Below are 26428 nucleotides of genomic sequence, written 5' to 3'. Positions count from 1 at the left end.
TTATTTTATATTTTAACCAGTAAACAATTTAAACTGAATCATACCTTCGCTGGGCTGCCTCCAAAGCGAAGGATATCTTCACTGCTGATCTCCATGCCATTTCGGCTTTCTAACTGTTTTGCAGCTTGTAATTGAAATAAAATAAATCTGTTAAGAGCCACTCTGGTGCATATAACAGTGAGTTGCCTGAATTAAAACAAACCTGATGTTTTTGCATGGATTATGTACCAAGTCTAAAGTAAATACGCACTTCAGGAGTTTCAATCAAATCCACACATTTGTACCCACTAACTCTATCCTTGTGCTTCTGTTTTTTTAAAAAATAAGATGCCCAGAAACATTTGAAATTACACTATTTGGTGGCAATTTTCATCTTGCTACCACCTTGTTTACACCTTAAGCTATTAGCTGAAGAGTGTCATTGGCAGAGGCCTGGAACCATGTCGTCTCCCTGTTCTCTTGGCTGGAGAAAGTTAAAGAGAGTGGGAGACAATATAACAAAATCTAAGATGAAAGGTTTTCAATTTTTCTTAAGTCACATACTAATCCAGCTCAAACGATAACATGTAGCACTGCATTTGCACTGTATGCACTGGTTTCATTATATAACATCATGTGCTGGGCAGTCCTATCATTATATGTAAACTGCTCCTTACCAGAGGGCTGCAGGACCCTGTTAATTGCATGGATCACACCATTAGTCGCCATCAGGTCGGAGTCTATAACTGGAACTTTATTTACATTGATAACATGGTTTTTCTGAAAGAGACCACATGATAATTATGTTTATTCAGAGTGTTAACCAAATGGAAACAATGGCAGAATTCAATGGTAAGGAGCAGAGTACTCACCGTTCCCACTTCTAGATTAGCCCCTTGCAAAGATTTCAACAGCACAATCTGGCTGGCAACACCACCACTAACCAAGATTTGTTCACCGATATGGTACTTCAGAAACGTGGGATCATCTGATGGGAAAGGAGAATAGGTGAAGAAACCAAAATTTCAACAATCTGTCAAACTTTTTGAAGGAAATAATAACTGGTTTTGCTCAACAAAACATGTTTTTTTAATGAGTGCTGGGTAAGTTAAGAAGAATTGTTAATTCAAATTCAAAAGTGACAGTTCATCTACTTCCAAAGCCTTTAAAAAGATATATAAGTTTGCTTGAATTAAGATGACAATTGATCCTCAAGTGTAATTCCATTTGTTATGAATATAGAAGATATGTTTAGATTCTAAATAGTGTGCGATTAATAAAAGTAAGTCTGGGGTATTTTACTAGCACTGTTGAATGCAGTTATGACATTGGTGAAAATTACATGACGTTAAAGCGAAGAAAAAATATTGTTTTGCTAATCTGTGCTGGTATTTTCTGCAACGCCTGGATGTACTCAGGCAGCTCATTGTGGGATCGGTGCATAATTGTTGCCTCCTTTAAAAGTAAAATTCTGTCTTATGGTGTTTGTTTTTCTAAAATTAATTCTTGGCATGTGGATGTCGCTGGCAAGGCTGGCATTTATTGCCCGTCCCTCGCTGCCCTTGAGAAGATGGTGGTGAGCATTCTTCTTGAACTGTTGCAGTTGTATGGTGAGGGTGTTTCCTCAATGATGTTAGGTAGGGAGTTCCAAGATTTTGACCTAGTGACGACGAATGAATGGCAACGTATATCCAAGTCATCATGGTTTGTGATTCGGAAGAGAACTTGAAGGTGATGGTGTTCCTATGCTCCTGCTGCCCTTGTCCTTCTGGGTAGTGGAGGACGTGGGTATCGGAAGTGCTCCCAAAGAAGCCTTGGTAAGTTGCTGCAGTGCATCCTGTAGATAGTATACACTGTAGCCACCCCTTCCGTCACCGGCATACTGTGGCTGCAGTGGATGTTTAGGCTAGTAGATGAAGTGTTGATCAAGTGGACTGTTTTGTCCTGGATAATGTAAAAATTCTTGGTTGTTGTTGCAGTTGCACCTATCCAGGCAATTGGAGGGTATTCCATCACACTCCTGACTTGTGCCCTGTAGGTGGTAGAAAGGCTTTGGGGAGTCAGGAGGTGAGCCATTCACCTCTGACCTGGTCTAGTAGCTACGGCATTTACATGGCTGGTCCAGTTGAGCTTCTGGTCAATGGTGACTCCCTAGGATGTTGGTGGTGGGGGACTCAGCGATGGTAATACCATTGAATATCAAGGGAAAGTGGTTAAACTCTATCTCATTAGAGATGATCATTGCCTGGCACTTGTGTTTTGTGAATGTGACTTGCCACTTATCAGCCCAAGTTTCTTTCCATGCATTTAGCTACAAGTGAACACACAATACAATACAGAATTAAAGAAATCACGAAGGAGATGCAGTCAAATGTTTGAATTTCAACAGATAAAAACAGCCATCATTCAAACTCATGCAACTTGGAGCTGAATGAGTTGGTCTCTGTCAAGCTGACTGTGTAGGGATGCTTTCCTGTACTGCTCAGATACATCCAGTGAGAAAGTTAACCAAGCACCAACCCTAATGTGCTCTATTGTCCAGCCCTCCAAATCAAATAGGGTAATGGGGACTCGTTCCATCGGTTCTGGAGCGACTGGAGAGGGAAGCGGGGAGGCTTCTCCTCCTTGAGGCTATGGTGGGACGTGGGCAAGGCTCACGTCCGCCTCTTCTGTCAAGAGTACGCGAGGGGGTCGACTAAGAGGCGGGAGTCCAAGGTCAGGCGGTTGGAGCAGGAGGTGCATGGCCTGGAGTCCCGTCTCGGTCAGGCCGCCGAGGATCCGGCCCTGCGGCAGGTGTACGAAGAGAAGAAGGACGCTCTGAGGGGCCTGCAACTGGTCGGGTCCCGAGGAGCGTACGTGAGGTCGCGGCTCCAGCTCCTTCGGGACCTGGACCGCGGCTCCCCCTTCTTCTACTCGCTGGAAAAGCGGCGGGGGGCCCGTAAGCAGCTCCTTACGCTGCTGGCCGACGACGGGTCCCTCGTCTCGGACCCGGAGGGAGTCAGGGCCCGGGCTCGATTGTACTACGAGGCTCTGTTCTCTCCGGATCCATCCAGCGAGGAGGCGCGCAGAGTTTTGTGGGAGGACCTGCCGAAGGTCGGCCCGGAGGATGCCGACAGTCTGGACGCTCCGCTGAGTTTGGCGGAGCTGACCGGCGCCCTCCACCAGCTCTCTAGGGGGAAGTCCCCGGGGCTGGACGGGCTGACCGTGGAGTTCCTCAGGGCCTTCTGGGACGTCCTGGGGGGCGACTACGCACGGGTCCTGGGGGAATGTCTGGCGACCGGGGAGATGCCCCTTTCGTGGCGCAGGGCGGTCGTGGTCCTGCTGCCTAAGAAGGGGGATCTCCGCCACCTTAAAAACTGGCGCCCGGTCTCCCTCCTCAGCACGGAATATAAGGTCATCGCCAGGGCGATGTCTGCTCACCTCGGCGCCGTGCTGGCCCACATGATCCACCCCGACCAGTCCTATACGGTCCCGGGCCGGAAGATCCAGGATAACATCCACCTGGTCCGGGACCTGATCCACCATTCCCAGAGGGCTGGTCTGTCGGTCGCCTTCCTTTCCCTAGATCAGGAAAAGGCGTTCGACAGGGTGGATCACGAGTACTTATTCGGGACTCTGCGCGCTTTCGGGTTCGGGTCGCATTTCGTCTCCCGGATCCGACTTCTGTACGCCGCCGCGGAGTGTCTGATTAAGGTTAACGGATCCTTGACGGCGCCCCTTCGCTTCGGGAGAGGAGTGCGTCAGGGGAGCCCCAGGTCTGGCCAGTTTTACACCGTCTGCGTAGAGCCTTTCCTGCACCTCTTGCGCAAGAGGCTGTCGGGACTGGCTCTGCGCGAGCCGGACGTGGAGGTCATCCTTTCGGCTTACGCCGACGACGTGCTCCTCGTGGTCACCGATCCCCTTGACTTGCGGAGGATGCGCGAGTGCCAAGAGGTCTACTCCGCTGCGTCCTCCGCAAGGATCAACTGGGAGAAATGTTCCGGTCTCCTGGTGGGTCAGTGGCGGCTGGACTCCCTGCCGGAGGAGCTCAGGCCTTTCGCCTGGAGTACCACGCACCTCCGGTATCTGGGAATCTACCTTAGCCCTGCCGAGGAAGCCTGGCCAGCGAACTGGGTAGAGCTGGAGGCCAAAGTCACCGCTCGCCTGGCGCGCTGGACAGGGCTGCTCCGAGTGTTATTCTACAGGGGTCGTGTGCTGGTCATAAACCAGCTGGTGGCCGCCATGTTGTGGTACCGGTTGGTCACTTTGACCCCTCCCCCTGAGTTTGTCGCCAAGATTCAGAAGAAGTTCGTCGACTTCTTCTGGGCGAAAGGGATACACTGGGTCGCTGCCGCGGTCCTGAGTCTCCCGCTTAGGGAGGGCGGTCAGGGGCTGGTGTGCGTCCGCACCCAGGTGGCAACTTTCCGCCTTCAGACGCTGCAGCGATACCTGTACGTTGAGCGTCCTCTTAGATGGCGTGCGCTGGCGACGTATTTTTTCCGCCAGCTGCACGGCCTGAACTACGACACGCAGCTCCTGTTCGTCTCGCTGCTGGGTGGCCACACGTCTTTGCAGGAGCTGCCTGTCTTTTACCAGGATCTGCTCAGGGTCTGGACCATGGTTGCCTCCAGCCGGAACTCTCGCCCGTCGGGGGTAGCGGCCGTCCTGCAGGAGCCGCTGCTCGGGAATCCGTTTCTCTGCGATGTCGGCTTCGGCCGCTCGTGGCTGACGGAGCGGAGGGCTGTGGCCGGTCGGGTGACCAGAGTCAGGGACGTCCTGGATGGCGGAGGGTCGGGTTGGCTCGAGCCGTGGGCGCTCGCCGCTCGGATGTCCTCGTGGCGTGCCGGGGACGCGGCCACCGCCATCCGGGCGTTGAAATCGGCGCTCGGCCCTGACTCCACTCGGGGTGTGGAGGCGGCTCAAGCGTGCGGAGCCATCCCGTCCGACCTGACCCTCGTTCGGACGGAATTCCTCCTCGGAGCCAAACCCCGAAACCTCCCTCGGAGGGCTGCGCCTCACAACTTGAGCCGTCTCTCGGAAATTCCCTCCGTGCCGTTTCACTCCGCGCAGAGGGAATTCCTGTACGGGCTGCTCCTGCACACTCTCCACTTCCTCGTCTCTCGCCCGGACACGCCCTGGCGTACCGTCCTGCCGTCCGGCGGAGGCGGGGGTCCCCAGTGGAGGGCTCTCTACTCAGGGGTCCTCCCGTGTTACTTCGAGGATTTGGGGTGGAGAGTGGTGCAAGGAGCAGTCGCGTGCAATCGGCGCTTACGTCATTTCACGGACACCCAGGCCGCTTGCAATTTCTGCGGCCTGGAGGAGTCCGTGTTTCACATGTTCACCGGGTGTGAGAGACTGCAGCCCCTGTTTCATTATTTGGAGGGGCTGCTCCTCAAGTTCTGGCTGCATTTCAGTCCCACGCTCCTGATCTTTGGCCGCCCGGTGAGGAGGGGGGCGGGCAGGTCGGTGGACGTCCTCGTGGGCCTGCTCCTGGGCCTGTCCAAGGTGGCTATCCACAGGTCCAGGTTGCTCGCGGCCCGTGGGGGCGGTCGCTCGGCCTGTCTGCCTCTCTTGCGCGGAATGCTCCGCGCCCGGGTGGCCCTGGAGATGGAGCACGCGGTGTCTGACGGTACGCTTGAGGCTTTCCGCGACCGGTGGGCACCGCAGGGGCTGGAGTGCATCCTGAACGGGGAAAATAAAATTTTAATTTGATACCTGGTTTCAAAAAAAAAAGGTGCTGGTTGGTGGGAAAAAAAAAATAGGGTAATGTAGTTGGGGAGGGAGGTGCCAGTCGAGGGAAAGTGTACAGGCAGCTGGTTTAACTCTTGTAAGCTGAGCAGGATATGGCACTATCTTGGTTAACAGTCAATTAGTGTCACACGCTAAAGGCACTGAGGTCCTGGCATAACTCCAAGTGATTAAGTTAACTAGTATAGCAGGCTGGGATAATAGTCAATATTTCGATTAGGATCATTAGTCACAAGCTCTGAACTGAGGAGCGGTGGACAGCACTAGCCTTGCCTAGCAAAGGGCCATCACTGCAAGGCACAATAGTTAGACTGTTAGAAGAAAAATTTCATGGGAAAGATTAGTCTTTAGTGCATTGTCAATTCCCAAAAGCTGGAAAGATTCTTCCTCAATGAATTATTCCCTGTGATTTGGGAATGGGTTTAGATAGAAGGAAGGGCAGCTGGAAGAAAAATGGTAAATCTGGACAGAGAGTACACCCATTCAGGCTGCAGAACCTGGTGGCGAACTTATTGGACTGAAGTCCGAATGCACTCACTTAAGCCATAATGAAAATTTATATTTGTGTTAGCAGTGCTAAAGTTAAGCAGTTTGCAGGTTACTATTACTTCCAACAGGTAAGCTAACCAATCATTTGTACTATGGAATCTGCTAAACATAGTTAAGTAGTCTGCTACAATATTTCAGCAATATTGAAAGTGAGATGATGTTCATGCTGTAGCTTTTACCAATATCACTGTTCCGTTCCCTGGCAGATAGAGCTAGGATAGCTTCGTTGGTTGGTGCAAAGATTGTGAATGTGCCAGGCCTGTTGAGAGATTCAGTAAGTCCTGCCGTCTGGATAGCTCCCACCAGCATACTGCAATAATCAAAAAGCTAATTATTCAAAATATTCTGATTATCAGATTCATTCTACTAATGTTTTGGTGAATATACTAATGGGATCAGCAACACAAAATATAAACATTTAAATTTTATAAGTGGTCCCCCCCACCCCTTTTCCCCTCTTAGTTTCTTTGTGCTGTATATTACCCCAATTGAGAGGATCAGCAGGTGATCCATTGCCAGATCTCCTTCAGTGTCATTCTGTCACTGACCAAGATGAAGAATGGTTGCTGGGATGACTCACACCTTGATTTTCCATCCCACTTGTCAACCGCATGGCCGAAATTGGTAACACACTACATCGGAACCATGGGCATGAGCCACACCCTATCACTCCATGACCAATGTGTTTGTGCTACATGAACTGCATCACAGCAAGGTCCCTTAAATCCCTTATTGTGTTTTTTAAAAAAATATTTTACATTTTAGAAGTCACTCAAGTTCCTGATGCTTACTTACTGCTGTGGGAAATGACCATTCAGTTTTATCTTACTCCATACCTGAAGCGATCATCAGCTTTCAGAATGTCCATGACTGTGCCAGCTGGAGGAGTCAGTATCTTGTCCATTATCATCATTGTGCCATATCTCCCTCTTCTGTCATGTGCAGCAATACATGTGTTTTCAATGCATAAAGCCTTAAAGAGAACAGAGAATTTGATGGGTCAAGAGATTTTCTTGATCCAAGCTTTATATTCTTTACACCTTAGGCTTCAGTTCCTACTCTGCAAACATCCTATCTCAGACATATGGTTATGCTTAAAATCTTAACTAACTTTGCATCATTACCAGTCATTATGCTGGGAGAAAAGGTTCTGATTTCCATTCCAAAGATGAAATAAAATCATTTAATTTCTGGACTCCCATTCCATGACTGTGTTTGCATGCACTGGTGGTGGTATATGGAAATGTCAGTGTGCAATGAAATATAATGTTATGCTCTCTGGGAAGTTACTGGGATGACAGGTTAGTGGGACTATAAGATCATAAGAGATAGGAGCAGGAGTAGGCCATTCGGCCCCTCGAGCCTGCTCTGCCATTCAATGAGATTATGGCTGATCTGATTTTTACCTCAACTCCACTTTCCTGCCTTTTCCCCATATCCTTTGACTCCCTTGCTGATCAAAAATTTGTCTAACTCAGCCTTGAATGTATTCAATGACTCAGCCTCCACAGTTTTTTGGGGTAAAGAATTCCAAAGATTCACGACCCTCTGGGAGAAGAAATTCCTCCTCATTTCCGTCTTAAACGGGCAACACCTTATTCTGAGACTATGTTCTCTAATTTTAGATTCCCCCATGAGGGGTAACATCCTCTAAGCATCTACCCTATCGAGTCCCCTCAGAATCTTGTATGTTTCAATAAGATCTCCTCTCATTCTTCTAAACTCCAATGAGTATAGACCCAACCTGTTCAATCTTTCCTCATAAGACAACACTTCCATACCCGGAATCAACCTAGTGAACCTTCTCTGAACAGCCTCCAATGCAAGTATGTCCTTCCTTAAATAAGGGCACCAGAACTGTACGCAGTACTCCAGGTGTGGTCTCACCAGCACCCTGTACAGTTGTAGCATAACTTCCCTGCTTTTATACTCTATCCCCCTAGAAATAAAGGCCAATATTCCGTTTGCCTTCCGGATTACCTGCTGCACTTGTATGTTGACTTCTTGTGTTTCATGTACGAGGACACCCAGATCCCTCTGTACCTCAGCATTTTGTAGTATTTCTCCATTCAAATAATATTTTGCTTTTTTATTTATCCTCCCAAAGTGGATGACTTCACATTTTCCCACATTATATTCCATCTGCCAAATTTTTGCCCATTCGCTTAACCTGTCAATATGCCTTCCTTCATCCAAGTCATTGATATATATTGTAAATAGTTGAGGCCCCAGCACTGTGGCACCCCACTAGTTACAGATTGCCATTTTGAAAATGACCCTTTTATCCCGACTCTTTGTTTTCTGTTAGTTTGTCAATCCTTGCCAGTATATTACCCCCAACACCATGAGCTCTTATCTTGTGCAGCAATCTTTTATGTGGCACCTTATCGAATGCCTTTTGGAAATCCAAATATACAGCATCCATTGGTTCCCCTTTATCCACCCTGCCCGTTACTTCCTCAAAGAACTCTAATAAATTTGTCAGACACGATTTCCCCATCATAAAACCATGTTGACTCTCCTTGATTGTATTATGAGTCTCCAAATGTCCTGCTACTACTTCCTTAATAATGGATTCTAGCATTTTCTGCTTTTTGTCTCTCCCTTCTTGAATAGGGGTGTTACGTTTGCAGTTTTCCAATCTGCTGGAACCTTTCCAGAATCTAGTGAATTCTGGGAGATTACAACCAATGCATCCACTATCTCTGTAGCCACTTCCTTTAAGACCCTCGGATGCAAGCCATCAGGTCTAGGGGACTTGTCAGCCTTTAGACCCATTAGTTTACCTAGTACTTTTTCTCTAGTGATTGTGATTGTTTTTAGTTCCTCCATCCCCTTTGCCCCTTGATTTTCTACTATTATTGGTATGTTATTAGTGGTTGCTACTGTGAAGGCAGATACAAAATATTTAGGCCACAAGTGGCCACAGTCCTGCACAGTGAGCTGTATTACCATCAAGTATAATGATTCATGTATTAGACTGCTTTCAAAGCCCAAACACTGACCTGAATTTCTCATCTTGTACACAATTGTATGTTTAGTAATTTATTTTTGTGTATGTATATATATCTAAATATATGTATTTAATCATGATAATAAATGTCACATGTGTCATGCTGCAATGGAATCTGTTATTTGTTAAACCAAAACTGATTTCATATCCAATCAAATGAGTTACATTTTAGTGTCAGTTGCAAATTGTTTCTGGGATTTACAGGAAACTCTTGGACTCACCACCAGGCTGAAATTTGTCAGACATCTATGCTTGATACAATTGCCTCCAATTACTGTTCTTCTGCACAGTTGTGTATATAAAAATTGAAAAAAATGAAAATACACATACGTTACGGTACACAAAGACTCTCAGTTTTTTGCCGCTCAGGGTTTCAAGTGTCTGCCCATGGTATAGATATTTGGAGGAGAGCTGATCTTTTACAATGTGGTTCAGCAGTAGGTTCCTCACGTCTTCATTGATAACTGTAGACTCCTCTATATAAAACACAGCAGAGTACTCTTAAGATGAAGTATTTCACTTAAATAATGATTTATGTTGAACCTATTTGAGAAGCTGGCTTTGTCCCTGTGCATCTAATCGGCAAATAAATAAATTAATACATAAATTCATTACCCTGCAGCATTGCACATTTTTTTCACATTGATGAGAGTTCAAACACTGTGAGCTACAATGATATGGATTGCTGTTATTGAAGTTCAAAGTGTCAGAGATTCTATTAGGCTAAGTAGTAAGCAGTGCAAATGGGTTCCTTGTTAGAGATAGACAGAGCTGCTGTATAATAAAGCCAGCAGTCACAGAAACATGGCTGTATAGTAAAGGCTCCAAAAAAGCCTCCTTGAATTATGTAATGTCTTTAGTGTCTAAAATATACAAGACAGATGTATTTAGAAAATTTCTACATTATCACTAATCATTAAAGTGATAAACAAGATATGTCTCTACTAGGAACTTAACCTTGATCAATATATACAATGACCTTAAAAAATGTTCCTTCTAGCTACTAGACTACCCTAGCAATTATGAGGGGACTTTTGTTCTTCATACCTTTTTCCAAGCTGATTACCAAACTGGAGAATCCATTTACATTGCATTCACAACACAACTGTGTTCTACTTCACACCAGCACTACAGTTACAGTGGGGCCGATTTTAGCTGTGGCCACCTCGTGTAAACAGGGTGGTAACAGCCTGAAAATGGCATCGGATCACTTACCGCCCTGTTTGCGTTGGTGCTCTGGCTGCCACCATCTTGGTAGGTGCCTTTTGGGGAAACTGGAGCGCCAGCCTGTTTCAGGCTGGAGGCCAATTTTAATATGCAAATCCGTATCCTATGACATACATAGGATCCCAATTACAATTTTGAAGTACAAATAAATGAGCCTGTGCTGCACAGGTTCTGCCCATTTATACCAACATTGAGTGACTTAACCAGCAGCCCTTAAAGGGACCGCTAGAGGTCACTCAAAAAACAGCCCAAAACCATTTGATTTTTTATTTTTGTAGGGCCAGGAGAAACAGGAATTTTCCTCCTGGTCCCACAGAAATATCCCATCCTGTGCATGCTCCCCTCCTCCCCGGCCACTCCCACTCCAGGCCAGGACTGTCGGCCAGTTCCTTGTAGGAGCCAGCTGATTCTGTCTCCCCAACCGGCGAGCTCCATCAGAGTCCCAATTTGGTGCGCGCAGCTCACCGGATCCATACCCGAGTCCAGGGCCTCAAAATGGCTCGGATGTCACAGCAGCAACAATGGGCGGAAGCAGCTGCATTTTGCTTGCCTAACACCCATTTTGTGCCAAATGTTAAATTCGGCCTCAGTGTGAACCCAGCCTGAATCTGGAATCAGAGTCTGACACCAGAGCAAAGTGGCACAAGAGTCCTTGGTAGTCTCACTCTGCTCCATTTCAGAATCAGTTGGAATCTTGACACCCAATTTAAACTCCGTAACTTTAGCGAAGATGAAACTTCTTTGCAACAATGCAAACATACTGGCCTGCATCATTAGTGCTGTGGCTTTCAAGACATAAGATGAGTTTCAGTGTCTCAGTTTGAACTGGGATATTTCACTCTGATCAAATTAATTTTAATAATTTTTAAATCCCCCACCAGTGTGATATCAGGTGAATAATGTTATTCTACATTATATGCATATTTTTGGGTAATGGATGTTTATTTGATACATGGAATTCCCATTAATATCTATATCTTTCACTATGTGATATATGCAAATTTATCTCAGACATCATCACAACAAAAATAGAAATTCCAAATGCAATTACAACATTTGAACTGTGCTAAACAATGGTCTCCATATCATCTGTTCTGAATAATATACCACAAGGAACTGAGTTATTGTTAAAACTGAATAAGCAATTTAAAACTAATGATCAACCTCAGTACTGATGAAATTGTAGCTACTGATACAGCTTAGTACAAATGGAAAATGTTTGAATTTTGTTAGATCTTCGAGTTTTGATTTACTTGTTGGAACTATTAACTCGACAAGCGTTCCTGTTAGTGAAATTAATAAGTTATTTCCTCACATACTGCAAAAAGAGGTCATTTTGATCCCTAAGGATCAACAAGGTCATCTATGTGCGGAACCACAAGAGATGGGTGAGATCCTGAATGAATATTTCACATCGGTATTTACGGTTGAGAAAGGCATGGATGTTAGGGAACTTGGGGAAATAAATAGTGATGTCTTGAGGAGTGTACATATTACAGAGAGGGAGGTGCTGGAAGTCTTAACGCGCACCAAGGTAGATAAATCTCCGGGACCTGATGAAATGTATCCCAGGACGTTATGGGAGGTTAGGGAGGAAATTGCGGGTCCCCTAGCAGAGATATTTGAATCATCCACCGCTACAGGTGAAGTGCCTGAAGATTGGAGGGTAGCAAATGTTGTGCCTTTGTTTAAGAAGGGTGGCAGGGAAAAGCCTGGGAACTACAGACCGGTGAGCCTGACATCTGTAGTGGGTAAGTTGTTAGAGGGTATTCTGAGGGACAGGATCTACAGGCATTTGGAGAGGCAGGGACTGATTAGGAACAGTCAGCATGGTTTTGTGAGAGGAAAATCATGTCTCACGAATTTGATTGAGTTTTTTGAAGGGGTAACCAAGAAGATAGATGAGGGCTGTGCAGTAGACGTGGTCTACATGGACTTTAGCAAAGCCTTTGACAAGGTACCACATGGTAGGTTGTTACATAAGGTTAAATCTCATGGGATCCAAGGTGAGGTAGCCAATTGGATACAAAATTGGCTTGACGACAGAAGACAGAGGGTGGTTGTAGAGGGTTGTTTTTCAAACTGGATGCCTGTGTCCAGCGGTGTGCCTCAGGGATCGGTGCTGGGTCCACTGTTATTTGTTATTTATATTAATGATTTGGATGAGAATTTAGGAGGCATGGTTAGTAAGTTTGCAGATGACACCAAGATTGGTGGCATTGTGGACAGTGAAGAAGGTTATCTAGGATTGCAACGGGATCTTGATGAATTGGGCCAGTGGGCCGATGAATGGCAGATGGAGTTTAATTTAGATAAATGTGAGGTGATGCATTTTGGTAGATCGAATCGGGCCAGGACCTACTCCGTTAATGGTAGGGCGTTGGGGAGAGTTATAGAACAAAGAGATCTAGGAGTACAGGTTCATAGCTCCTTGAAAGTGGAGTCACAGGTGGATAGGGTGGTGAAGAAGGCATTCAGCATGCTTGGTTTCATTGGTCAGAACATTGAATGCAGGAGTTGGGATGTCTTGTTGAAGTTGTACAAGACATTAGTAAGGCCACACTTGGAGTACTGTGTACAGTTCTGGTCACCCTATTATAGAAAGGATATTATTAAACTAGAAAGAGTGCAGAAAAGATTTACTAGGATGCTACCGGGACTTGATGGTTTGACTTATAGGAGAGGTTAGACAGACTGGGACTTTTTTCCCTGGAGAGTAGGAGGTTAAGGGGTGATCTTATAGAAGTCTATAAAATAATGAGGGGCATAGATAAGGTCGATAGTCAAAATCTTTTCCCAAAGGTAGGGGAGTCTATAACGAGGGGGCATAGATTTAAGGTGAGAGGGGAGAGATACAAAAGGGTCCAGAGGGGCAATTTTTTCACTCAAAGGGTGGTGAGTGTCTGGAACGAGCTGCCAGAGGCAGTAGTGGAGGCGGGTACAATTTTATCTTTTAAAAAGCATTTGGACAGTTACATGGGTAAGATGGGTATAGAGGGATATGGGCCAAGTGCAGGAAATTGGGACTAGCTTAGTGGTATAAACTGGGCGACATGGACATGTTGGGCCGAAGGGCCTGTTTCCATGTTGTAACTTCTATGATTCTATAATCAAGAACAGCACTGTCCAATCACACTGTGCAGTTTACCATTTTTTATTGTTTCTTTGAAGACTATGCTTGGCTGAATATTTTTAAGAGAAAAAGGACATAGTCAACTTGAATTTCTTTCAAAATGTAAACAGTGCACAGATTCCATTTACCCGTGAACGCCACATCTTGAGGAGCAAGTAGAGTTAAACGCTCTGTTCCTTCTAAATGGGAGGTCAGACCAGCTTGTTTGAAGAGGCTACCAATCTTGGTGACGCCAGGTCTTTCAGTCAACTCCAGGAGGGTCTTAGCTGCAAAACAGTCAAGATAAATAAGTCTTTTAGAACAACTGTAGCAGAAAGTCAACAAGTCTTTATTAAAGTCATATATTTAAAAGCTGGAAAGGTTTTTCTAACCCAAAGGCATTAGTTTCACAAGTGTGTATTTTAATTCCATTTGTAGATATGCTGTAGATGTTGTATCACTGACTTAAGAAGAATTCTGATATGGCAGTTACACATACTTATTGAGTTACACCTTTTAATCAGAATTAAATCTGTTTATATTGTGATGTTTTAAATACCTGCAGCATAAATGATACTTGACTTCTGATAGTAAAACAATGAAAGAACCAAAATTAATAACATAACAAATGAGAAACAAAAAACTGAAAGATGTCTGATGTAAATAAACAAAATAATTGTGAAGCTGGTTTATTATTTAAAGTAAAAGATTTATAACTTTAAAAAAATCCAAAGAATTGTCAGACAATCAAATGAATTTTGCTGAGGATTACAAGCAATTTTTGTTAGCTACAAAAACCTGCTCAGGTCAAGTGGAAAGTTAAAACTGAAGGGACAAGTGAGTATCTCAAAACTATTCAAGGTTCAGAGATCAGAAAATAAATCAGAGCAATGGGAGAAGTTGTCAAAAAGTAAGTGAAGATAAAAGAGGCTGTCAACTCCATACAAAATACACAGTATTAAAAAAGTATCCATGATGTGGAGATGCCGGTGATGGACTGGGGTGGACAAATGTAAGGAGTCGTACAACACCAGGTTATAGTCCAACAGCTTTATTTGAAATCACAAGCTTTCGGAGCTTTGCTCCTTCGTCAGGAAGGAGCAAAGCTCCGAAAGCTTGTGATTTCAAATAAAGCTGTTGGACTATAACCTGGTGTTGTACAACTCCTTACATTTAAAAAAGTATGGCATAGTCAGGCTGGATCTTCTGCTCATTGGTTTTGAAAAGGTGAAAAATCTCAACAAGTTAAAGTTTGTTTAAAAGAACAAGTTTTTATAATATGAAAGAAAGCAAGTAGGCTGGTGCTCTGTACTTCAATGTTTCACTAAAAGAAACAAGTACAGTTGGACTCATTCTATCATCTTGAAATGTTTAAATTCCCAGGAACTCTCAGTTTGCAATGTTAATACCAAAGGCTTGAAGCAAGTAACTGGCACAGGATTCCAATGGAGTTTCTCTCAGCCAGGTACAATTCCATGGATATACTAGTTTAGATTATGTTATATAATAAAAAATGTTTATATTATGATATTTTCAAATGAAATCATTTCATTACAAGACTGTATTCTGAAGGAACACAGTCCTCCATGTTGGTTCAACGCCAATCTATGCACAAGAGGCACGGCTTAAAGTCAGTGGGGCACTTTGCAGATCTTCATAATTCAATTCTGAGCATCTGATGTTTTGAATATTATATGCAGTTAATTCTCTACTTATTTGGGTAAATGTTACAAATGTGCATTCCCCTGTAGGCTCTCACCCAATGACCGTACAAATTGGGATATTATCAACACCTGCCCATGTTTTCTTGATATGCACTCTCGGAAGGTGAGACTCTGCACCAGGAACTCACATTCGTAATGTATATCGAACTGTGTTTCTTCAAATCATGGCTGGCCAATGACTAGCTTGCTGAGATTACATAGCTGAGTAGCTTTGTGTTAATGAATGCTATACATCAAAGGATTAATAGAATGTATATTCAAAAAAGGGGAGAGGGATAAATTTGTTAACGACAGGCCAGTCAGTCTAACTTCAGTGGAGCGAAGACTACTAGAGACCATTGTCAAGGACAAAATTAATTCACATTTGGAGATTCTCATTCTGGCACAGACTCGATGGGCTGAATGGCCTCATTCTGTGCTGTAATGATTCTATAATTCTATAAGCATGGATTAGTAAGGGACAACCAGCACAGATTTGTTAAAGGCAAATTGTGTCTGACTAACCTGATTGAGAGAAGAAGTATGCAGTGGGGTCCCCCAGGGATCGGTAATAGGACCATTACTTTTCTTGTTACATATAAATGACCTGGACTTGGGTATAGGGAGTACAATTTTGAAGTTTGCGGATGATACAAAACTTGGCAACATAGTAAATAGTGAGCAGGATAGTAGCAGGCTTCAGGAGGACATAAACATACTGGTGAAATGGGCAGACACATGGCAGATGCAATTTAATGCCGATTAATTGAAGTGATGTATTTTGGGAGGAACAACATGGAGAGGCAGTATAATCTAAATGGTACTCTTTTGAGGGGGGTGCAAGAGCAGAGGGACTTGGGGGTGCATATTCACAAATTTTGGAAGGTGGCAGGGCAAGTTTATAAGGTGGTTAAGAAAGCATATGGAATACTTGGCTTTATAAATAGGGGCATTGAATACAAAAACAAAGAAGTCATGCTAAGCCTTTACTAATCACTGGTAGTGAACCTCAGCTGGAGTGTTGTGTACAATTCTCGGCACCACACTTTAGTAAGGATGTCAAGGCCTAGGAGCGGGTACAGAGGAGGTTTACGAGGATGATACCATGGATGAGAGTTATGTGGAGAGATTGGAGAAGCTGGGATTGTGATCCTTAGAGCGGAGACGGTAAAGGGGAGACCTATTAGAGGTATACAAAATCTAGGAGGGATTTGATAGAGCAAGTAGGGAAAAACTGTTCCCTCTGGCAAATAGGTCGGTAACCAGAGGTCACAGATTTAAAATAATTGGCAAAAGAACTAGAGGGGAAATGAGGAGTAATGTTTTCACACAGAGGGTTGTTAAGATCTGGAGTGCACTCACTACCTAAAAGGGTGGTGGAAGCAGATTCCATAGGAACTTTCGAAAGGCAATTGGACATGTACTTGAAGAGGACTAATTTGCAGGGTTATGGGGAAAAAGCTGAGGTGTGGGACTAAATTGGAAAGTTCTTTCAAAGACCTGGCACGGGCACAACAGGTCGAATGGCCTCCTTCTGTGCTGAAAGATTCTATGATTCTCTGATTATATATACAATGTGATATTGGATATGCAAAAATGCAGGAAAATAATCGAACATCTATTGATGTCACAACATTAAAATAAGGTTTTTCCTAGAAAATAGAAGATGATTCAGTACCTTATCTATCTTATAAACATTATGTGTCACAGTTTTTGGATTTTTATACTAGATATTTTCTTGGTTCAGTATCACTGGTCATTCCAATAAGTGGACCTAACATCCATATGGGCATGAGTGCACCATTTTCTGTCCTACATCAGATAAATGATCGTATAGCCCAGGAATCATAACAGAGAACCCTTATACCAAAGTTTGGCTACTGGAATGTATCATGCGCCACAAAGTGAATTCTCCTCTCTTTACGGATGGTAGTCTGAATAAGCACTCTTACTGAATTGAGACAAATGGTTAGATTTTAACATGGGTGCCCCACATAAACGTGGCAGTAGTGGTAATGAAAATGGCTTTCTGCCCCATTTATGCTAGTGCTCTGGCCGCTGCCATCTTGAAAGGGGCCTATGATTGGGCAGCTAAAGTACTCATCTGTTTCATGCGGTAGGCCATTTTAATATGTTAATAAGAGTCCTATGGTGTGCATAGGATCCCAATGTACATCGGACCCCGATTGCCATTTTAGGACAGATTGGGGTTGGGGCATATGCCGTGCATACTCTGCCCAGTTTCAGCTGGTGGTCCAGCCAAAGAGGAGCCCAAAAGAAAGTTTGAATGTATTTTTGTGGGACCAGGAGGAACAGGAATGTTCCTTTGGGCTGCACAAAAATAACCTGGCCTGCTACCTAATACTTCAGAAGTATTTTAGCAAAGGCTTTTATATCAAAATACCAAAATCCTGTCCATTCTACTTTACAAATCCTTCCCCCTTGCTGTCCATTTCACTTTTACTCCTACTCTATTCTTTTTTCTTGAATTGCTCGGCATGCCAGGTAACTGAGTTTTTCTAGGTTGTCAAGATGTTGATGTTCCATGTTCCACGATCACAAATCATTGATGCCAATGATTTAAAGGTGTATCATCTGAATACAAAAAATGTTCAGAAAACCTTTATTTGTTCACAATCACATGATAGAACGCCATCAATTGTCTTCAAATACATTACTGCAACTCTTGTGCATTGCATCATTGTAATAAAAATCACACATGGGTATCTTGCACCTTCTCCCTCCCTGAACCAAAAGGTTTTCTCACCTTGACGGAGAAGGGGTTATTGGAGACTTTTAACATAGCTTCTGGAAAAGAGGGTCCAGTTTCACCAACCTGGAATCCATTTAGCGTATCATATTTGCTACCAAGAACTAACTTATGACAGTTTTAGAAGGTGTACCATTCACAGCATGAGCAATCCCAGTGCTAAATGGTCTGAACTCAGATGTAAGTCTGTTTTCCCTCTATGGTGTTGTACCTGCATTAGGTCACTTGTCTATGTCTCTGTACAATGTATGCTTGTTTTCTTTGGCTTGCATACAGTTAGCCTGGCACTTTCAGTTCTAACACCACTATATAAGCATGTACAGTGTTCCAGTTAATAAATTCATTCCAGGGAATTGGATGGCACAGTATATTGCAATACTGTACTTCCACTTCTGGGGCAAACATCCAATTTTAACCAGGACAGAGGTGATGGAAGGTTGTCTTTCTATCATATTTGTAATAGCCCCTAGATTAAGTGAGTTTAAGCAATCGTTGATTCTGCTTTTTTTGCCACAATGTTGCCCACATTCACAAATCAGTGGTCCCATTTTACATGTCAATTCCCGAGCCCTTTTGGGGAGTCAGTCGGCCACTGAGTGTCATGAATCTCTGAAGGTTCACGACCAATGGCACGAGGCTTTAGCAAAAGCAAATAAAGGGCCCGATATTAGGAGGGAGGCGGATTGGCAGCGGGGGATCGACTTGGCGCGTAAGTAACCAGCCCAGTAAAATCGGTGGGTTCCCCACGCGATCATAAGTAAATTGAAGCCACTTACCTTGGCTTTCGGGTTTCGCGCTGGAAAGCTGCGCAGCGGGCAGACTGCGCACCTGCATCATAGGCTGTCAGCTGGAGGAGCCCTATATAAAAGGGCAGTCCTGCTCTGACTGATGCTGCAGAAAATAGGCAAAATTACAGCATGGAGCAGCCCGGGGGAAGGCTGCTCCTAGGTTTAATGATGCCTCACTCAAGGTCTTACTGGATGGGGTGAGGAGGAGGAGGGAGATCTTCCACCCGGCGGACGGGAGGAAGTGGCCTGCCTCTGCCACCACGAAGGCCTGGCTCGAAGTGGCAGAGGAGGTCACCAGCACCACCAACCTATTACGCACCTGCATACAGTGCAGGAGGCGCTTCAATGACCTAACCAGGTCAGCCGAAGTGAGTACTCTTACTCATTCCCCTACACTCTGTCTGCCACATCACTGCCCCCACCCCACATCTCCTTCTGCACTGCCAACACTATTCTATTACATCACTCCTCACACCCACTCAAACCTCATCCTCATCTTATCTGCACTTCCTCACCTCCCCAGTACTCATCCTACCACTACCACTCAACCCAATCCTCATACAATTTCATGGCCCTATCTCATACTCACCCTCTCATGCATCTCTTTCACAGTCAGCCTCACCCCAACTGCCACCACCTGTGCTGCAGCCACAGGGCATGCATCACATATGTGTAGTAGGAAGGGTAAGGCAAACATGTCGTAAGCATGAAGGGGATGCACAAGTGTGTTTGAGGGTTTGTCATGGTTTTTACTTATATTTGATTTCTGATTAACTCACATTACACATTATATTGTCACCACTACTGCCACATCATGGCCATTCTTGACTGGCTTGTGCAATAAGACCCTTTCATGAGGTTCTCCATGAACACCCTTGATGCCACCCATTAGGTCACCCTACAGTGGGTGTGTGTGTAGTTACACGACTACTTTGTGCAGATGCCTGTTGCGCAGCACTGTGTTGTGTAGCTCCACCTGGCGGAGGTGGACAGCATGCCTGGCGAGGCTGGTGATGTTGCTCGTCCTCCAATGGAGTGATGAACGCAGCAATGGACCCCCCCCCCATCCTGACGGTGTGAGTGTGAGGGGGTCTGCAAAGTAGGTAAATGTGTTTGGACAGCAGAGTTTAGGGTATGATTTAATAATTTTGAGTGTGGAGACCATGGTATGGCAGACAAAACTTTGTCTGAGGTGACAGAGTGCCCTGCTGCAATGAATGAGGTATTTCCTCCAACTGTCAAGGAATCTGTCAAGAGAGCTGCTGTAGCAAGTTAATTGGTTAGCTAGATTAAACTGGTACTTGAAGGTGGGGCAGGCCTGACTCATCTGAGTCACAAACTGTAGAAATACAGGGGCCTGTCAGCGTGAACAGCACGGTGTGCGGACAACACAGTGTGAACGGAGAGTTTGGTACATGTGGGAGTTCGGTGAAGTGGGGGGAGGAGGTGCTGCTTTGCCTTGCTTTTCCTAACTTTTTCCCCAGAGCGGCAGTGGACCTGAGAGTAGAAGACTGAGATTGGGGAATAAAAGCAGCAGCAGACCTGCAACAAGAGACAACTACTGTGCGACGTCACAGGTGAGGCAGGAGAGTCCGAGAGGTGAGCACAGTATAAAAGGAGAGACCAAGAGAGGGAGGAGAGTCTGAAAGTCTAAGGCAAGTCATGGCAGCACAGCTCGCACCCGTGATATGCTCCTCCTGCACTATGTGGGAAGTCATGGACACTACCAGTGTCCCTGGCGACCATGTGTGCAGGAAGTGTGTCCAGCTGCAGCTACTGGCTAGCCGTCTTTTGGAGCTGGAGCTGCAGGTGGATTCACTGTGGAGCATCCGCGATGCTGAGACTATCGTGGATAGTACGTTCAGTGAGGTGGTCACACCGCAGGTAAAGATTACACAGGCAGAAAGGAAATGGGTGACTGCCAGGCAGAGTAAAAGGACTAGGCAGGTAGAGCTGGAGTCCCCTGGGGCCATCTCCCTCTCAAACAGATATTCTGCTTTGGATACTGTTGGGGGAGATGGCTTATCAGGGGAAAGCAGCAAGAGCCAGGTTCGGGGCACCACGGGTGGCTCTGCTACACAGGAGGGGAGGAAGAAGAGTGGCAGGGCTATAGTGATAGGAGATTCAATTATAAGGGGAACAGATAGGCATTTCTGCGGCCGCAAACGTGACTCCAGGATGGTATGTTGCCTCCCTGGTGCTAGGGTCAAGGGTGTCACGGAGCGGCTGCAGGGCATTCTGGAGGGGGAGGGTGAACAGCCAGTAGTCGTGGTCCATATTGGTACCAACGACATAGGTAAAAAAAGGGATGAGGTCCTGCAAGGTGAATTTAAGGAGTTAGGAGATAAATTAAAAAGCAGGACTTCAAAGGTAATGATCTCAGGATTACTACCGGTGCCACGTGCTAGTGAGTATAGGAACAGGAGAATAGACAGGATGAATGCGTGGCTGCAGGGATGGTGTAGGAGGGAGGGATTTAGATTCCTGGGACATTGGGACCGGTTCTGGGGAAGGTGGGACCTGTACAAGCGTGACGGGTTACACCCGAGCAGGACCGGGACCAATGTCCTCGCGGGGGTGTTTGCTAGTGCTGTTGGGGAAGGTTTAAACTAGAGTGGCAGGGGGATGGGAACCTGAGCGGGGAGTCAGAAGGGAATAAAATTGAGAGCAGCAAGAGTGGGGAAGACCCAGGGGAAATCTACAATACAAAGAGTACAAACAGTTGTTCAAGAACAAGTGAGAGGGAAAAGCGTAGAGCAGCGGAAAGAAAGTGTACTTTAGGCACGACAGATAAAATAAAAACTAGAAGGCGTGAGGCGATTAACCCAGCAGGGGGTTGGGAACCTGAGCAGGGAGACAGAGGAAAGCATGTCAGGAAGGGACAGAAGGTATGGAGTAAAAGGTAAAGTGTTAAAAAAGGAAAAAGCAGGAACTAAGTGTCACAAAACATATTTGAAAGTTCTTTATCCGAATGCACGTAGCATTCGTAACAAAATGGACGAGTTAACGGCACAAATAACTACGTATGGGTATGATCTTGTGGCCATTACAGAAACATGGCTGCAGAGTGACAACGACTGGGAATTAAATATGCCAGGGTATTTAACAATCAGGAAGGACAGGCAGGAAGGAAGGGGAGGTGGGGTGGCTATGTTAATAAAGGAAGGAATCACTGTAATACAGATAAATGATATTGGGACAAAGGATCAGGATAATGAAACAGTTTGGGTAGAGATAAGGAATAATAACGGGGAAAAAACATTAGTGGGCGTAGTATATAGGCCTCCTAATAGTTGCAACTCTGCTGGAAGAAGTATTAATCAGGAAATAGTCGGGGCATGTAATAAGGGAACAGCTATAATTATGGGGGATTTTAACTATCATATTAACTGGGCAAATCAAATTGGGCAGGGCAGCCTTCAGGAAGAGTTTATTGAGTGTATTAGGGATGGATTTCTTGAGCAGTATGTAACTGATCCTACAAGGGGGCAAGCAACCTTGGACCTGGTCCTGTGTAATGAGCCAGGATTAATTAATAATGTCCTAGTTAAGGATCCCCTTGGAATGAGTGACCATAACATGGTTACATTCCATATCCAATTAGAGGGTGAGAAGTTTGGTTCTCAAACAAGTGTACTGAGCTTGAATAAAGGAGACTATGATGGTATGAGAGCGGAATTGATTAAAGTGGACTGAGAAAATAGATTAAAGGGTAAGATGGTACATGAGCAGTGGTGTTCATTCAAGGAGTTATTTTACAACTTTCAAAAAATATATATTCCACTGAGGAAAAAAGGGTGTAAAAGAAATGACAGCCATCCGTGGCTAAGTAAAGAAATTAAGGATAGTATCCGACTAAAAACAAGGACATATAACATAGCCAAACTTAGTGGGAGGATAGAAGATTGTGAAGACTTCAAAAGACAGCAAAAAGTAACTAAAGGATTGATTAAGAAAGGGAAGATAGATTCTGAAAATAAATTAGCAAAAAATATAAAAACAGATAGCAAGAATTTCTACAGTTATGTAAAAAGAAAAAGGATGGCTAAGGCAAACGTAGGTCCCTTAGAGGATGAGACCGGGAAATTAATGGTGGGAAACATGGAGATGGCAAAAATGCTGAACAAATATTTTGTTTCAGTCTTTATGGTAGAGGACACTAAGAATATCCCAACACTGGACAAACAGGGGGCTCTAGTGGGGGAGGAGCTAAATACGATTAAAATCACTAAGGAATTGGTAAGCAGTAAATTAATGGGACTCAAGGCAGATAAATCCCCTGGACCTGATGGCTTACATCCTAGGGTCTTGAGGGAAGTGGCAGTAGGGATTGTGGATGCTTTGGTAATAATTTTCCAAAATTCTCTGGACTCGGCAAAGGTCCCAGCAGATTGGAAAACTGCTAATGTAACACCATTATTTAAAAAGGGTAGTAGACAGAAGGCTGGAAATTATAATCCAGTTATCTTAACATCTGTGGTGGGTAAAATTTTGGAGTCTATTATTAAGGAGACAGTAGCAGAACATTTGGATAAACATAATTTAATAGGACAAAGTCAGCATGGCTTTACGAAGGGGAAGTCATGTCTGACAAACTTGCTTGAGTTCTTTGAGGACATAACGTACAGGGTGGATAAAGGGGAACCAGTGGACGTAGTGTATTTAGACTTCCAGAAGGCATTCGACAAGGTGCCACATAAAAGATTATTGCTCAAGATAAAGAATCACTGGATTGGGGGTAATATTCTGGCATGGGTGGAGGATTGGTTATCTAACAGGAAGCAGAGAGTTGGGATAAATGGTTCATTCTTGGACTGGCAACCAGTAGCCAGTGGTGTTCCGCAGGGGTCGGTGCTGGGTCCCCAACTCTTTACAATCTATATTAACGACTTGGAGGAGGGGACCGAGTGTAACATATCAAAGTTTGCAGATGATACAAAGATGGGAGGGAAAGTGGAGAGTGAGGAGGACATAAAAAACCTGCAGGGGGATATAGACAGGCTGGGTGAGTGGGCGGAGATTTGGCAGATGCAATACAATATTGGAAAATGTGAGGTTATGCACTTTGGCAGGAAAAATCAGAGAGCAAGTTATTATCTTAATGGCGTGAAACTGGAAAGTACTGCAGTACAAAGGGATCTGGGGGTCCTAGTGCAAGAAAATCAAAAAGTTAGTATGCAGGTGCAGCAGGTGATCAAGAAGGCCAACGGAATGTTGGCTTTTATTGCTAGGGGGATAGAATATAAAAACAGGGAGGTATTGCTGCAGTTATATAAGGTATTGGTGAGACCGCACCTGGAATACTGCATACAGTTTTGGTGTCCATACTTAAGAAAAGACATACTTGCTCTCGAGGCAGTACAAAGAAGGTTCACTCGATTAATCCCGGGGATGAGGGGGCGGACATATGAGGAGAGGTTGAGTAGATTTGGACTCTGCTCATTGGAGTTCAGAAGAATGAGAGGCAATCTTATTGAAACATATAAGATTGTGAAGGGGCTTGATCGGGTGGATGCGGTAAGGATGTTCCCAAGGATGGGTGAAACTAGAACTAGGGGGCATAATCTTAGAATAAGGGGCTGCTCTTTCAAAACTGAGATGAGGAGAAACTTCTTCACTCAGAGGGTAGTAGGTCTGTGGAATTTGCTGCCCCAGGAAGCTGTGGAAGCTACATCATTAAATAAATTTAAAACAGAAATAGACAGTTTCCTAGAAGTAAAGGGAATTAGGGGTTACGGGGAGCGGGCAGGAAATTGGACATGAATTTAGATTTGAGGTTAGGATCAGATCAGCCATGATCTTATTGAATGGCGGAGCAGGCTCGAGGGGCCGATTGGCCTACTCCTGCTCCTATTTCTTATGTTCTTATGTAATCCATTGCATCTCCCAATGGCTGCTGACTGAAACACGTCTGCAACAACAGGGAGTGTTTCCCACAGCATGGGAAACATGCTGAGGAGAGTCCAAAATCGCATCCCTGCTAAAATCTCTTCTCAATGAGGTCTGTCAACGACCTCAAGTACTTCCCTAACTATCTAAACTGTCATCCTGCCGGCTTTAATTGCCGGTAGGAGTCCCGCATGCGGGGGCTGTGCGCACACCGATTCGCATCATTGGGGAACCCGGAAGTGAGCAGGTTGGAGCCGGGCTCCAGACCCGGTCCGGGATTCCCCAATTTTAGGAACCCCCCCCACAATGACGCACCCGCTCGGCCATCCTAAAATTGACCCCAAAGTGTTGGGATGTATTGCCAGGATGATCAAATACAAAACAAAAAAGTACGGTACCATCCTTGTATAGGACCTTGGTTAGGCCTCATTTAGAATACTGTGTCCAATATTGATCCCCTCACATGGTGGGTAAGATAGAGGCCCTAGCAAAGGTTCAGAGGAGGGCCATTAGATTGATACATAGCTTAAAGGCACTTAGTTGCCACAACAGGCTTAGGGAGCTGGGGCTTTTTAACCTAGAAAAGCGTAGATTTCAGAGGTTTAACTAAGGTTTTTAAAATAATAAAGGAATTATATTTGGTCCATGTGAATAGGCTATTTGAGCTAGATAGGTTAGGAAGGAGCAGGCAACATGAGTATAAGTTACATAAGCATAAAACTAGGTTAGATGTCAGGAGGTTTTTCTTTTTTCAGAGAGTTGTCAACCTATGGAACACTGGCGACTTGTGCGGTAAGTGTGGATTCACTTCAAACATTGAAACTGGATGAGTTCCTTGCTGTTGCCGACATCACTACCTATAAAAGTTAGGTGGGTGTTTGGGATGTGTCCCCCCAGTTACTGTGGGATCCTAAAACTTGTTTGATTGCCACTGGGGGTTGGAGAGAAATTTCTCAGAGTTTATTTTCCCTAATACTGCCCTAGGGTTTTTTTCCTTTGTTTTTTTTGTCTTTCTCAGTAGGATGGCAGTTGGAGGGTCATGGCATGCCTAAGTTGCACCATGACATTATGGGACAGCCTTGAAGGAGAAGCTGGTCTTTTCATGTCCGTCATTTCCATATGTTCGTAAATACTTTATTATGAACAGTGTCCCTTAATCATTGATCACCTGACACGATTCCTGTCTTATGGTGAATAGCTGATGATATCATGGGTAGAATATAAAGTATAAATATATTTATATGAAGAATTAGAGGAATTCTATTCATTCATAGTACTTACAAAATTAAGAAAGTAATTGGAATGTTGGTAGATTTCCATAATCCTCAAAGGTTTCAGTTATATCAACAACTGTGATATTTATGTTACATTGAGATCATCTTCATCCTTACAGAAAATTCCTTCAATATTAATGAGGCAGAACAGTAATACCATGGGCCTCTGCTTACCAGAATCAGGGATCAGTAGCTCATCAATCATATGAATGACCCCGTTTGTCGTTAGTATGTCCTTGTTGGTAATGATGGTCTTGCCATTGAGTGTAAGACTGTTACCATCGCAGCCTACCTCCAATGACATGCCCTCTAAGGTTTCCATAGGTGCGCCTGAGATGATGGCTTCTGCACATTGCACTTTTTTCAAAATATGGTAGTTCAGCAGAGCTGTTGAAAT

General features: G+C 44.6%; 1 protein-coding gene across 1 annotated transcript in view; it reads right to left on the bottom strand.

The window, feature by feature from the left end:
* The window catches only part of tgfbi (transforming growth factor, beta-induced), a 69639-nt gene that overhangs the window by 4936 nt on the left and 38275 nt on the right, over positions 1-26428 (bottom strand). The window contains exons 8-15 of the mRNA XM_067996223.1: positions 26206-26418; positions 13757-13894; positions 9599-9744; positions 7092-7228; positions 6435-6565; positions 852-967; positions 657-759; positions 45-124 (exon numbers count right to left, since the gene is read on the bottom strand). Coding sequence (XP_067852324.1) covers positions 45-124; positions 657-759; positions 852-967; positions 6435-6565; positions 7092-7228; positions 9599-9744; positions 13757-13894; positions 26206-26418 — 1064 coding nt within the window. The remainder of the gene's footprint in view (positions 1-44; positions 125-656; positions 760-851; positions 968-6434; positions 6566-7091; positions 7229-9598; positions 9745-13756; positions 13895-26205; positions 26419-26428) is intronic.

Source organism: Heptranchias perlo, chromosome 14 (genome assembly GCF_035084215.1).
Source record: "Heptranchias perlo isolate sHepPer1 chromosome 14, sHepPer1.hap1, whole genome shotgun sequence".
Lineage (NCBI taxonomy): Eukaryota > Metazoa > Chordata > Chondrichthyes > Hexanchiformes > Hexanchidae > Heptranchias > Heptranchias perlo.
Note: the sequence above shows the minus strand (reverse complement) of the source record. Positions and strands in the feature narration are given on the sequence as shown.